This window comes from Hypanus sabinus, chromosome 9 (assembly GCF_030144855.1).
Source record: "Hypanus sabinus isolate sHypSab1 chromosome 9, sHypSab1.hap1, whole genome shotgun sequence".
NCBI classification, from domain to species: domain Eukaryota; kingdom Metazoa; phylum Chordata; class Chondrichthyes; order Myliobatiformes; family Dasyatidae; genus Hypanus; species Hypanus sabinus.
The window spans coordinates 7854574-7867027 of NC_082714.1; the positions used below are offsets into that span (position 1 = coordinate 7854574).

General features: G+C 43.0%; 1 protein-coding gene across 1 annotated transcript in view; it reads right to left on the reverse strand.

Moving 5' to 3' along the window:
* The window catches only part of tecpr1a (tectonin beta-propeller repeat containing 1a), a 111986-nt gene that overhangs the window by 44473 nt on the left and 55059 nt on the right, over positions 1 to 12454 (reverse strand). Inside the window, exon 13 of the mRNA XM_059979016.1 lies at positions 6962 to 7111. Coding sequence (XP_059834999.1) covers positions 6962 to 7111 — 150 coding nt within the window. The remainder of the gene's footprint in view (positions 1 to 6961; positions 7112 to 12454) is intronic.

The following is a 12454-nucleotide window of genomic DNA, read 5'->3' on the forward strand; positions in this document are numbered from 1 at the left end:
TAAGTGACCCAATTACAGGGTACGTAACAACTTGGGGTTCTCGTCTCGGGATTTGAGACGAGATTGGGAGGCCAGTGAATCGGGGTTGTAAGTCCAAACTTGAATCTGGTACGCGGGTAGCCAGATGGGAAACCAGCAAAGATGGACATGGATGAATTTATAGAAAACCCAACTCTGGAGGTGCTAGAGGCTGCCACCAAATCGGATGTGATAAATATGGCGAAGGGACTAAACCTCGCAGAGGTGAGGTTGTCAATGAAAAAGCGGGAGGTGCAGAGGGCCATAACTCAGTATTATATTGAGAAGAATGTGTTTGCAGCTGAGGTATTGGAAAATATCCCTGAAAAGGTACCAGCTAGTGGGACAGCTCAGTTAGAGTTGGAGAAATTAAGGTTGGAACATGAAATTAAGTTAAAGCAGCTGGAAGCAGCTGAGAAGGAGAAAGAAAGGGAAAGAGCCAAGACAGAAAAAGAAAGGGCTGACAAGCAAAGGGAGCATGCGCTCCAGCTAAAGGAGTTAGAGGTGAAAAGGGAGCATGAGCTCCAGCTAAAGGAGTTGGAGGTGAAAAAGGGCTGAGAAACAAAGAGAGCATGAAATTCAGTTCAAACAGCTGGAAGCAGCTGAAAAAGAGAGGGAAAGAGCTGAGAAGGAAAGGGAGGCAGAGAAACAGAGACAACATGACTCGGATATGGAGAAGTTAAGGCAAGAGCGAAGAGCTCAAGGGTCAGACAGAGAGGAGCGGTTTAATGTTAGTTGGGAGCTTAGGTTAGTACCTCCGTTCGAGGAGACGGATGTTGATTGCTTTTTGAAAAGGTGGCAGTGAATCAGAACTGGCCCAAAGAGCAGTGGGTGGCGCTGTTACAAAGTGTGTTAAAAGGCAAGGCACAACGGGCATATGCGGCGTTGTCCATGGAGGAGGAAGAGGCAGAGAATTATGCCAAAGTAAAGGAGGCCATTCTCTGGACTTACGAATTGGTACCTGAAGCATATAGACAAAAGTTCAGAAATTTAAAGAAAGGGTGGAATCAGACGTATACCGAGTTTGCCTATGAGAAGGGTGTGCTCTTGGACCATTGGTGTACAGCAGAAACAGTAGAAGAGGATTTTTGGCGTCTCAGGGAGTTAATTCTGATTGAGGAATTTAAAGGTTGTGTTTCGGAGGATATCCAGATGTATTTGAATGAGAAGCCGAATAAGTCCATCTCCGAATTTGCTAGGTTCGCACAACCCACAAGACAAAGTTTTCCTCGAATAAAAGTTACCAGAGAGACCGTGGGACCAGTAGAGAAAGCCCGCCGGCTAAGGGAGAAACTCAGCTGGGAGCTGGTGGTAAAATTGAGGAGGAGAGGCAAGAAGCCAGGAGATTTCCTGGCTTGACCTGTTTTAGTTGTGGAAAGGTGGGTCATATTGCATCTAAGTGCCCCGCTCCGAGGAAGGAGCCAGGAAAAGGGAGAGCAGCTATACCTATAGGCTGTATTGCATTGATCAGAAAATCGATGAGAGAGGCCCAGGTAGATGGAGTACAGGAGGGGCGTGAGACGTTTCGTTCAGAAGGAACCGTGTCTGTGAGAGAGGGAGACCCACCAGTTCCAGTACGGATCTGGAGAGACACGGGAGCGGAGCTGTCATTGATTAGCAGTAAGGTGCTAGACGGGAGAGGTAGCCTTGAGAGGAATAGGAAAATGGACCGAGGTGGTGCCCTTGCATAGGATCATTCTGAATTGTGAGCTGGTATCTGGACCAGTGGAATTGGGGGTACTGTCAGAATTACTGGGGAAAGGCGTGGACGTCCTTCTTGGTAACAACTTAGCGGGTGGTAAAATGGGTGAAGCTGTGAAGCTGACAAACAAACCTGTGAGTGTTGAGGCCCCGCCCCTAGATTCCAAGATCTATCCCGCATGCGCGATCACTCGCAGCATGTCGAGAAAGGCAGCTGAGAAAGAGACCAGTTTAAATCCGGCCAGTATCTACTTGGCTGAGACGTTTTTACCGATCCTGTACCAACAAGGGTTAGAGGGGGGTAAAACGGAGAGTAGGGAGGAAAAAGAGAGCAAAGGGGAGGAGGTAGGCCTACCCTTAGCCAGAAGAGAGTTTGTGCGAGAACAGGAATGTGACGAGGAGCTGGTAGCATTGAGGGAGTCAGTTCTTTCTGAGACCGAGATTGAGACAGAGCCAGAGGGTTACTAAATGAAAGAGGGTGTGTTGATGAGAAAATGGAGGCCCACCACGGTGCCAGTCGATGAGGATTGGGCGGTGGTACATCAGGTGGTAGTTCCGAAGGTGTAACGGGATGAAATTTTGAACTTAGCTCATAAGGGACCCTTAGGTGGGCATTTGGGAGTAAAGAAGACAGTGGATCGGGTTATGAGAGATTTCTATTGGCCAAGCCTGAGAAAAGATATTGCTGAGTATTGTAAAAGGTGCCATACATGTCAGGTGGTGGGTAAGCCGAACCAAGTTATCCCTAAGGTACCACTCTGACCCATCCCCGCGTGTGAGGAGCCTTTCTCCCGAGTCATTGTGGATTTTGTGGGACCTTTACCCAAAACTGCGAGTGGGCGACAGTACGTCTTGACCATGATGTGTGCCGCTACACGATTTCCAGAGGCTGTGCCTCTGGGAAGTATTAGGACCTCTGTGGTGGTAAAGGCCCTCATTAAATTCTTTACCACAGTGGGGCTGCCTAAGGAGATACAATCGGATCAGGGGAGTACATTTACATCCAGAGCATTTCAGCAGATGATGACCCAGATGGGGGTCAAACAAACTTAAGCTTTTGCATACCATCCGGAATCCCAAGGATCGTTGGAAAGATTCCACACTACACTAAAGACCATGATTAAAACTTATTGTCAGGAAAACTTTCGAGACTGGGATGATGCTTTACCCCTTCTGTTATTTGCAGTCAGGGATACAGTTCAGGGATCTCTGGGTTCAGTCCGTTTGAGCTTGTTTTTGGTCACAGGCCCAGGAGACCTCTCACCCTACTTAAAGAGAAATGGTCTAGTCCGACCGTCCAAGTCAGTGTGATTGACTATGTTTTAAAATTCCAGGAAAGGCTGCATAAGGTATGCGCCTTGGCAAGAGAAAACCTTAAAGACTCCCAGATCAAAATGAGCAAATGGTATAACAAACGAACGAAAGAGCAAGAGTTTCACGTGGGCGATAAGGTTTTGGTCCTATTTCCGGTAGTTACCCACCCCCTACAGGCAAGGTTTCAAGGACCGTATACAGTGTGTAAGAAAATAGACTCGCTGAATTACGTGATTGAAATCCCTGATAGGCGAAAGCCGACCCAGTTAGTTCACGAGAACATGATGAAAGGGTACCATGAGACAACCCCCGCGGTGGTCGGTGCGGTCCTGAAAACTGATGAGGTAGAGCGGGGTGGTAAGGAGGAACTAGAGCGGTTTGAAAAGATAAGTATAGTACCCACCAGATTGGAGAACTCTGTTATTTTAGCAAGCCTTGCGGATAAAGTTAGTCACTTAGAGCCTGAACAGCGGGAGCAGGTAACACAGCTCATTAACAGGCATACAGACTTATGTCCCAATGTCCCAAGAAGGTGTAGTGGGACAAAATATGATGTGATAGTTACCTTGACACCGCCTATTAAACAAGCCCCTTATCGGATGAATTCAGAAAAGAGCCAGCTAGTAGGAAAGGAGATTGAACATATGCTAGCTGCTGGGATAATCCGCGAATCCTCTTCTGCGTGGGCTTCTCCTTGCGTGGTTGTCCCAAAACCGGATGGCACCATAAGATTCTGTACCGATTACAGAAAGGTAAACGCTGTCAATCAGACAGACGCTTACCCTATCCCCAGGGTGGATGATTGCATTGATAAAATGGGGAAGGCGAGGTACATCACTAAAATTGACTTGTTAAAGGGGTACTGGTGCGTTCTTTTAACAGACAGGGCTCACGAAATTTCAGCCTTTGTCACCCCATCCGGGTTGTACGAGTACAATGTTATGCCATTCGGAATGAAAAATGCACCAGGGACATTCCAGAGGATGATAGACACAGTGATAAAGGGGTTAACCCACACCAAGGCTTATCTTGATGATGTGGTAGTTTGGAGTGACACCTGGGAGGAGCACATTGAGGCTGTAGAAAATCTGTTTAAGAGAATGTCGGCAGCCCAACTTACAGTAAACCTCGCAAAGAGTGAATTTGGTCATGCCACGGTCACATACTTGGGGTATGTGGTAGGAGAGGGGCAGTTGACTCCTGTGCAAGCAAAGGTACAGGCTATTTCTGAGGTCCCTGTACCCTCCAATAAAAGGCACTGAGAAGGTTTTTGGGCATGGTGGGATACTATCGGAAATTCTGTAAAAATTTTGTGAATATTGCTCTCCCACTTACAAAGCTCCTACGGAAGGAGGAAAAATTTGAATGGAGCCATTCTTGTCAGAATGCTTTTAAAAAGTTAAAAGCCATATTGTGCCATCATCCTGTGTTAAAAGCACCCGATTTGTTAGCACCCTTCTCCCTGGCGACGGATGTGAGGGATGAGGCTGCAGGAGCAGTCCTACTACAGCAAGCAGGGGATGGAGTGGAGCACCCAGTAGCATATTTCTCTCAGAAGTTCAATGTACACCAGAGGAATTACTCTACCGTGGAAAAGGAATTGTTGGCCCTTGTTTTGGCGATACAACATTTTGAAGTGTACATTTGTCCAGCACAAAAACCCTTAGTTTATACAGATCACAACCCGTTGATATTCTTGGCCAATATGAAAAATAAAAACAGGAGGTTATTGAGTTGGAGTCTGTTGCTGCAAGAGTTCGATATTAAGATACAGCATATTAAAGGAAGTGATAATGTGCTCGCGGACTGTTTATCTAGATGCTGAATTGAATGTATAACTGTATTACTCTGTAGTGAAAAAAAACTTTTGTATTGTGTTAGATTCTAAAATCCTGTAAGACTCAGTATTATTTCGTTTTTACCGATGGTAAAAACATCTTGAAGAAAGGGGGTGTTACAAACGTGCCACAACTCTGAGGGGCCAAAGGGTACAAAGTAGCCCCAACCTTTTTGAGAATCGCAAGATCGCTATTAATTCAGGTCTGGGACTCAGGAAATGAGAAAAAGACACGCAGAATCCACAAAGGGGTTTGGAATGTCCTGGCCCCTCAGCGATACAAAGCCACGGATAACGGCCATTGTCTCTTGGAGACGGAATTGTGTATTGAGTACTGTACTTCATGGAAGCCCTCAGGGAATGATCAGAGGGGGTTGGTTGAGGGATTGCATCATCCCGACCTGATTGACATCTGGGACCCCATGAGTCAGGATAAAAGAGGGTCTGGGGAACAACCCCTTTAGACGCACCAGGAGAAACGCTAGAAATCCCGTGACAGTGTTTAATAGCGACAGCCGGTGGGAGGCCCACGTGTGTCCTTTCCCGTTGCCCGGGATTGAGGCCTTACCACGGAAGATGGCTTAGCTAAAGAAGAGATCACCACCGACGACATTTCGAAGGATCGTCATCATAAAAAGGAAAACTGGCAAATTCTAAAAACATCGTCTCTCTCTCTCCAACCAAAAGCTGCAGCCTGCAGTTTGAATGAACTAAAGTGACTTTTATATTTCCATCAGACAATACATTATCCCCTAGACAACGATAGAGCTATTTCTTATTGATTATTATTATACCCGTGCTTTAGATTTAGTATTGACGACGTATATTATCTGTATGTTTGCATTGATATTATTTTTGTGTATTTTTATCAATAAATACTGTTAAAAATAGTACCATCAGACTTCAACGGACCTCTCTATCTTTGCTGGTAAGTGACCCAGTTACGGGGTATGTAACACTATGCGGTCCCCAAACCATCCCTACAAATCCAAAATAACAACCAAGTTTGAGTCACATCAGCAGGCATCGCAGCTCGGCACCATCTTGACCAGATTGCTGACTCTCCTCCCTAAACATTGCCTGACTTGCTAAGTTTCTCAAACATCTACATGTTGCTAAAGATCTATCTAGTCCCATTTTCAACAAGTTCAGTGACTCAGCCTCCACTGCATTCTTGGAAAGCCGTTTTCCAAAGATGCATCACCCTCTGGGTGAAAAATTAATCCTTCCCTTCTCTGTCTTTATTTGGAGACTGTGACCCCTGATTCTAGACATCCCAGCTAAGGGAAAACATCAACACTGCATATACACTGCTAAGCCTTTCAAGAATTTTGTATGTTTCAACTGAACTAACTCTCAATGTTCTAAACTCAAAATCAGTCTGTTTAATGTTTTCTCCTCTAATGACCCTGCTGTCCCAGGAATAGAAATGGTGAATCCTTCCTGCACTCTTTCTATGATTGGGTAGGTAATTTTAGAGAGCTATGTGCCAAAAGAAGACAGACTGGACTACCTCACTACAACACAGTCAGCACAGATTAGTTGGGTTGAAGGGCCCATTTCTATGCTGTACAACTCTTTGATTAACAAGGATTTGAGTTCAGACTAATTTACTGCAAATTCTTACTGCAGGATGCATCTTCATGGACTGGATCTGACATTACAAACTTCATCCTGACAGTCCTCATACAACACCAAGGGAGTGCGACATTGTAAATGGGACAGCCCTGCAGGAAAACTGTTGTACTTTTGGATATGTTAAACCATAACCCCTCCTATTCCCAGTTTCTGGGGTGTTAAGTATGGAACAGTGCCACAGAAATGTGGAGGCAATATTTCCCCAGTGACTTGCCCAACATTTATAGTAATTCTTAAATATGAACAGGTTAATTATCACATTTGGAAATCTTGCTTTGTGCAATTTTCTGGCATGCTTCTCTTCAGACAGGGCTTTGGGATATCTTGCAGTTGTGATGCAAGTTTTTTTTCCTTACAACTAGCACAGATAGTTTATACTCTATCTTTGTATAGTTCCCTTTACACAACACCCCACCACTTGTAATCTTGGTTCACTGATCTGTCATTCCTTACCCAGTCATACATTTCTTGCTCAGTAACTGTTGCCAATCTGACCGGCCACCTCTGTTTTGTCCGTTCTGGAGTGTAAATTGCAAAGGAGTGTTTCGCTTCATTGGCAATCGGGACTAAAATTGTAACTTCATTTAGGAAGAAGTGAAGGTACTGTAAAATTCAAGGAAAAGGAAAGTCAGCCAGCATATATAAATAATTGAACAAAGATCTGCAAATATATCTAAGCTGTTATTGTGCAAAGGTTGATTACTGCAGAGTCCAGGAATAGAAATGGTGTTCAGTTACACATTGCTCAGGTAACTGGACTAGCAACCAGAGTTTTGCACAGTTGAGACAAAGAAAGATCAGCTTTATTTGTCACATATACATCGAAACACACAATAAAATTCATCATTTTATGTTAGCAACCAACACAGTCTGAATATGTGCTGGGGACGGCCTACAAATGACACCCTGCTTCTGGTGCCAATATAGCATGGCCACAATTTTTTAACCCATATACCTTTGACTGTGGGAGGAAACTAGAGCACCTAGAGGAAAGCTACATGGTCACGGGGAGAATGTACAAACTCCTTACAGACAGTGACAGGGACTGAAACCCAATAGCTTGTACTCTAAAAGTGTACACTAACCGCTATGTTACTGTGGTCATACTGTTGCTAAATTGTAGTGAATAGGATTTTGCTGGTTGGTTCAAGAACCAAATGGTTTAAAATATGTAGCTCTTAGTGGTTTGAGCCTTCAGACTTCTGTACCTCCTGCCCAGTTGTCACTGAGAGAAGATGGCATAGCCCAGATGGTGGAATCTCTGATGATAGATGCTTAATGTAAGTTTTTATTGTGAATACTCTTTACATGATGCCATGTGCCTGTGGATGCTGCTGCAAGTAAGCTTTTCATTGCATCTGTGCAAATACGTGTACTTGTGCAAAGAGTCATTGAGAAGTACAGGACATGTACAGGCCCTTTGGCCCGTGTAGTCCATGCCAAAATCATTTAAACTGCCTACTCCCATCGACTTCCACTCGGGCCATAGCCCTCCATATCCCTACCATCCATGTACCTATCCAAACTTCTCTTAAACATTGAAATCGAGCTCGTATGCATCACTTGTGCTGGCAGCTCATTCCATACTCTCACAACCTTCTGAGTGAAGAAGCTTCCCCTCATGTTCCCCTTAAACTTCTCACCTTTCACCCTTAACCCATAAACTCTGGTTGTAGTCCTACCCAACCTCAGTGGAAAAGGCCTGTTTGCATTTACCCCATCTATACCCCTCATAATTTTGTATACCTCTATATCAAATCTCTTCTCAATTTTCTATGTTCAAAAGAACACAGTTTTAACCTATTCAATCTTTCCTTATAATTCAGGTCCTCCAGACCCAGCAACATCCTTGCAAATTTTTTCTGTACTCTTTCAATCTTCTTTACATTTTTCCTGTAGATAGATAAGCAAAATTGCACAACACTCCTAATTAGGCCTCACCAATATCTTATACAACTTCAACATAACATCCCATCTACTGCACTCAGTATTTTGATTTATGACAGCCAATGTGCAAAAAGCTTTCTTTACAACCCTATCTACCTGTGACATCACTTTCAACGAATTGTGGACCTGTATTCCCTGAACCCTTTGTTCTACCATACTCCTCAATGCCCTGCCAGTCACTGTGTAAGACCTACCCTGGTTGGTCCTACCAAAGTGTAAAACCTTGCACTTGTCTTCATTAAGTTCCACCTGTCATTTTTCAGTCCATTTTTCCAACTGATGTAGATCCCACTGCATGCCATGATAGCCTTCCTCACTGTCCACTATACCCCCAATCTTGGTGTCATCCATCAATTTGCTGATCTAATTAACCATATTATCATCCTGATCATTGATATAGATGACAAACAACAAAGGACCCAGCACTGATCCGTGTGGCACACCAGTAGTCACAGGCCTTCTGTCAGAAAGGCAACCCTCTACTACCACTTCCAGCTTCTTCCACAAAGTCAATGTCTAATCCAGTTTACTACCCCATCCTGAATGCCAAGCCTTAAATAAAAGGTTACATGAACAAAAAAACCTGTTTCACTACTGAGGACCTATGGGGGAAGCCCTTCACAAATGTTGCACTACCTGGCATGAAGTTACAATCCAGACTGAATACATACACTCTTTCTGTGAGAGCAAGCCATTATTAAAACAGAAACCAATGAAAATACTCAGCAGGTTCGAAAAGAGAGAGAAAAAGAATTAATGCTGCAAGTTGATGACTCCCCTTCATCAGCTAAATGTTTTCAGAACTTTGTTTATATTTCAAAATCTACATTTTTTTAACTTTTCATTTTACATTACATTATTTTGGCCAAGAATGTGAGAAATAAAAAGTTATTGCTGATTTTTTGAAACATCATGTTTCAAATCTATGGAGTGTATTGGAGTATAAAAATATTATGGAGTATAAAACTTGTATTACTTGCTGTGTAACCAAAACTATGTAGTCAGTTTGCTATGCATGTACCCAAGATGAAATGCTAGGAATGTAGAAGACAATGGTGTATTAATATATGTTAATGAGATAAGAGATGTAGTCAGCTTTGAAGTTTGCTATTTGCTATGCATGTATCCAATTGAATGTAGAAGACAATGGTGTGGTAATAAGAGGTAGCTAAGAGATGTTTTGCTTTGAACTTGTTTGCTGTGTAACCAAAACTATGTAGTCAGCCTTGATGTAGATTATGTAGTTTGAACTTGCTATTTGCTCTGTATCTACCCAATTTAGTAGGAGAATGAAATCTTAAGAATGTAGAAGACAATGGTGTGTTGGTGAGAGACGGCTGGGAGATGTGGATTGGAACATGATTAAGTCAATGGGACGTACGTGTGAAACTGGACCAGGATTTTGCTATAAAAAATGCAGTGTCCGAGGATCGGATCGGTGGGCAATCAGCGACTAGCTCAATGACCGTCTCAGCTTTGATTTGCAAATTAAAGTTTAACCCTTCTTGAAGAATCTTCTGCGTCTCCTGGTCACTTGTGAGGCACGAAAAACCATGACAAGTGCTGCCATTCAGAATCTGTAGCCTGAATCTGGCTGTGGACTCTAAACGATGTCAATATGTTTCACTGGAAGTGGGAGACAGCACTGCATCCAAGTAGAAAAACTGAATGGCCATCAGTCTACTTCATGACAGAAATGTGTCTCTGATGAGCAAGATAGATCTATTTTATTGTAAAACAAGGCCTTTCTACATTGAGGCCTCTGCTGGTCAGGGTTGAACGTGGATGTTGTGTCCTAGCTGTCTGACCAATTACAATATAGAGAGCAAGCTATTGCAAGCTCCCTCTCTCCAGGCATCTAATGAATCAAAAGGAACAGTAGAGACCAATACAGTTTGGGACCAACAGTATTGCAGGAGTTACCAGTCAGTATTGAACTCAACACAGGACTGCCTTAGGGATTCCAGCTCAGGATTTGTTACTTGGAATTTACTACCATGAGTGGATATAATCAGAAGGCAGTGAAGGTTTGAAATCAGTTTTCCTTCTCCTAGATGAGTTGGCAACCATGGCTAATGAGCCCCACCTGCCCAAAGCGAATGGTTTTAAGGAGCCAATGACCTGCCTTTGCCCCTTCTTCTGCCAGTAGAAATGGTTCTGCTGGGCTTAGTAGCTAAATCACATATGAAGGCCAGGAGCTGGACATGGTTGTCGGAGGCTATTTATTTGAGGCACAGGCCATTGGGAGCATTTAATAGGTAGCAGGATCTTGTCCCCATTACCAGCCTGGATATAACTACCTTAAGGAATTAAAACCATAAAATCACAAATACAGTATGTACAAAGCCTTTTTACATGTTAGTGATTTTATGTCTTTGAAAGCCAGGGATCTGAGAAATAAACATCCCCCTTTGCTTGAATCATGTCCAGCTACACTGTGAATGCAATACTTCTGAAACCTGAGCCTATAAATATTTAAACATCATTCCAACCAGAGCAGATTTCAGTTTTGAATCTGGGCCAAAATGAATAGCCCTTAAAAGAAGAATACACACAAAAAGTTGGAGGAACTCAGTAAGTCAGGCAACATCCATTGAGATTAGATCTTGAAAGAATTTTTTTTAAAGAAGGGCCACAAAATTGAATGTGTAAACAAGGACAATTCCTGCTAAGATACGTATTCATTTCATAATCAAATCATTCAGAATCTGATGTAGTGAGAAATGCACTTGATGTAAAGTTACAAAATAACTAAGTTTGGCATGATGCAATTTTGCTCAATTAGTCCATTTCACCTCATATTCATAAATTAAAAGATTCCTTGTTATTAACCAGGAACTTGTTAGTAATCACATCAGCATTAACAAAAAACTTGGGATTTGTCAATATTTTTTCAATCTTCTTTTTGCAGAAGATTGAAAATTTGAAATGAATATAATTGAAAAAACTGTCACTAGTGATTTACATTTGATTTTATATCAAAAGATGATGCCTTACAAAGGCAGCATTCATCATTAAGGACCACCACCACCCAGGACGTGATCTACTACCATCAATCAGGAGGTACAGGAGCTTGAAGATACACATCACAGCTTCTTCTTCTCTACTTTTGCTATATAAATTTCTTATTATAATATACAGAATACTTTATTTTGGGTGGTGGTCTGGAAAAGCACTCCTTTCCTCCGCTAGCCTGCAGGTCACCCTTGGGCAAGGTGTAGCACCTGCTTAGCCCCCCTTCACCCCCCACAGCCAAGGTCACGTGAAGCCTTGGGAGCAAGGTGGTGGATGGTCGTATGAGCAGCTGGTGAATATCATGTCCTGGTTATGTGACCACTGATGCCAGGCAGACAATCTCTATAATCTCTGTAGGAAATTGATAATGGCTGGGGTCACCCATCTTGTAAAGACATTGCTCAGAAGTGGCAAACCACTTCTGTAGGAAGACTTCCCATGAATAATCATGGACAAAGTCCATGATTGCTTATGTCATTTGACATGGCACACAACGATGATGATGATGATGATGATATTTTATTTATTGCACTGTACTGCTGCCACAAAACAACACATTTCACAACATATGTCAAAGATAATAAAATTGATTCTGATTCCCAGATCATGAAATATTTAATGGATATTGTCTTACACAAGTTGTCTCCCTCCCTCCACCAGAACTAATTTCATGCAATCCTGAAAATGCCACTCAATAAAAATCAAAATAAATGTGTGAAAACAAATGTAACTGGATCCTGGACTTCCTGTCATATCACAGGCAGGTGGTAAGAGTGGGCTCCCTCACCTCTCCCCTCTGACCCTTAACACAGGTGCCCCTCAGGGTTATGTTCTAAGCCCTCTCCTTTACTCTCTGTACACCCATGACTGTGTCGCCACCCACAGCTCCAATCTGCTAATTAAATTTGCTGATGACACTACACTGACTAGCTTAAACTCAAATAATAATGAGGCAGCCTACAGAGAAGTCATCACCCTGACACA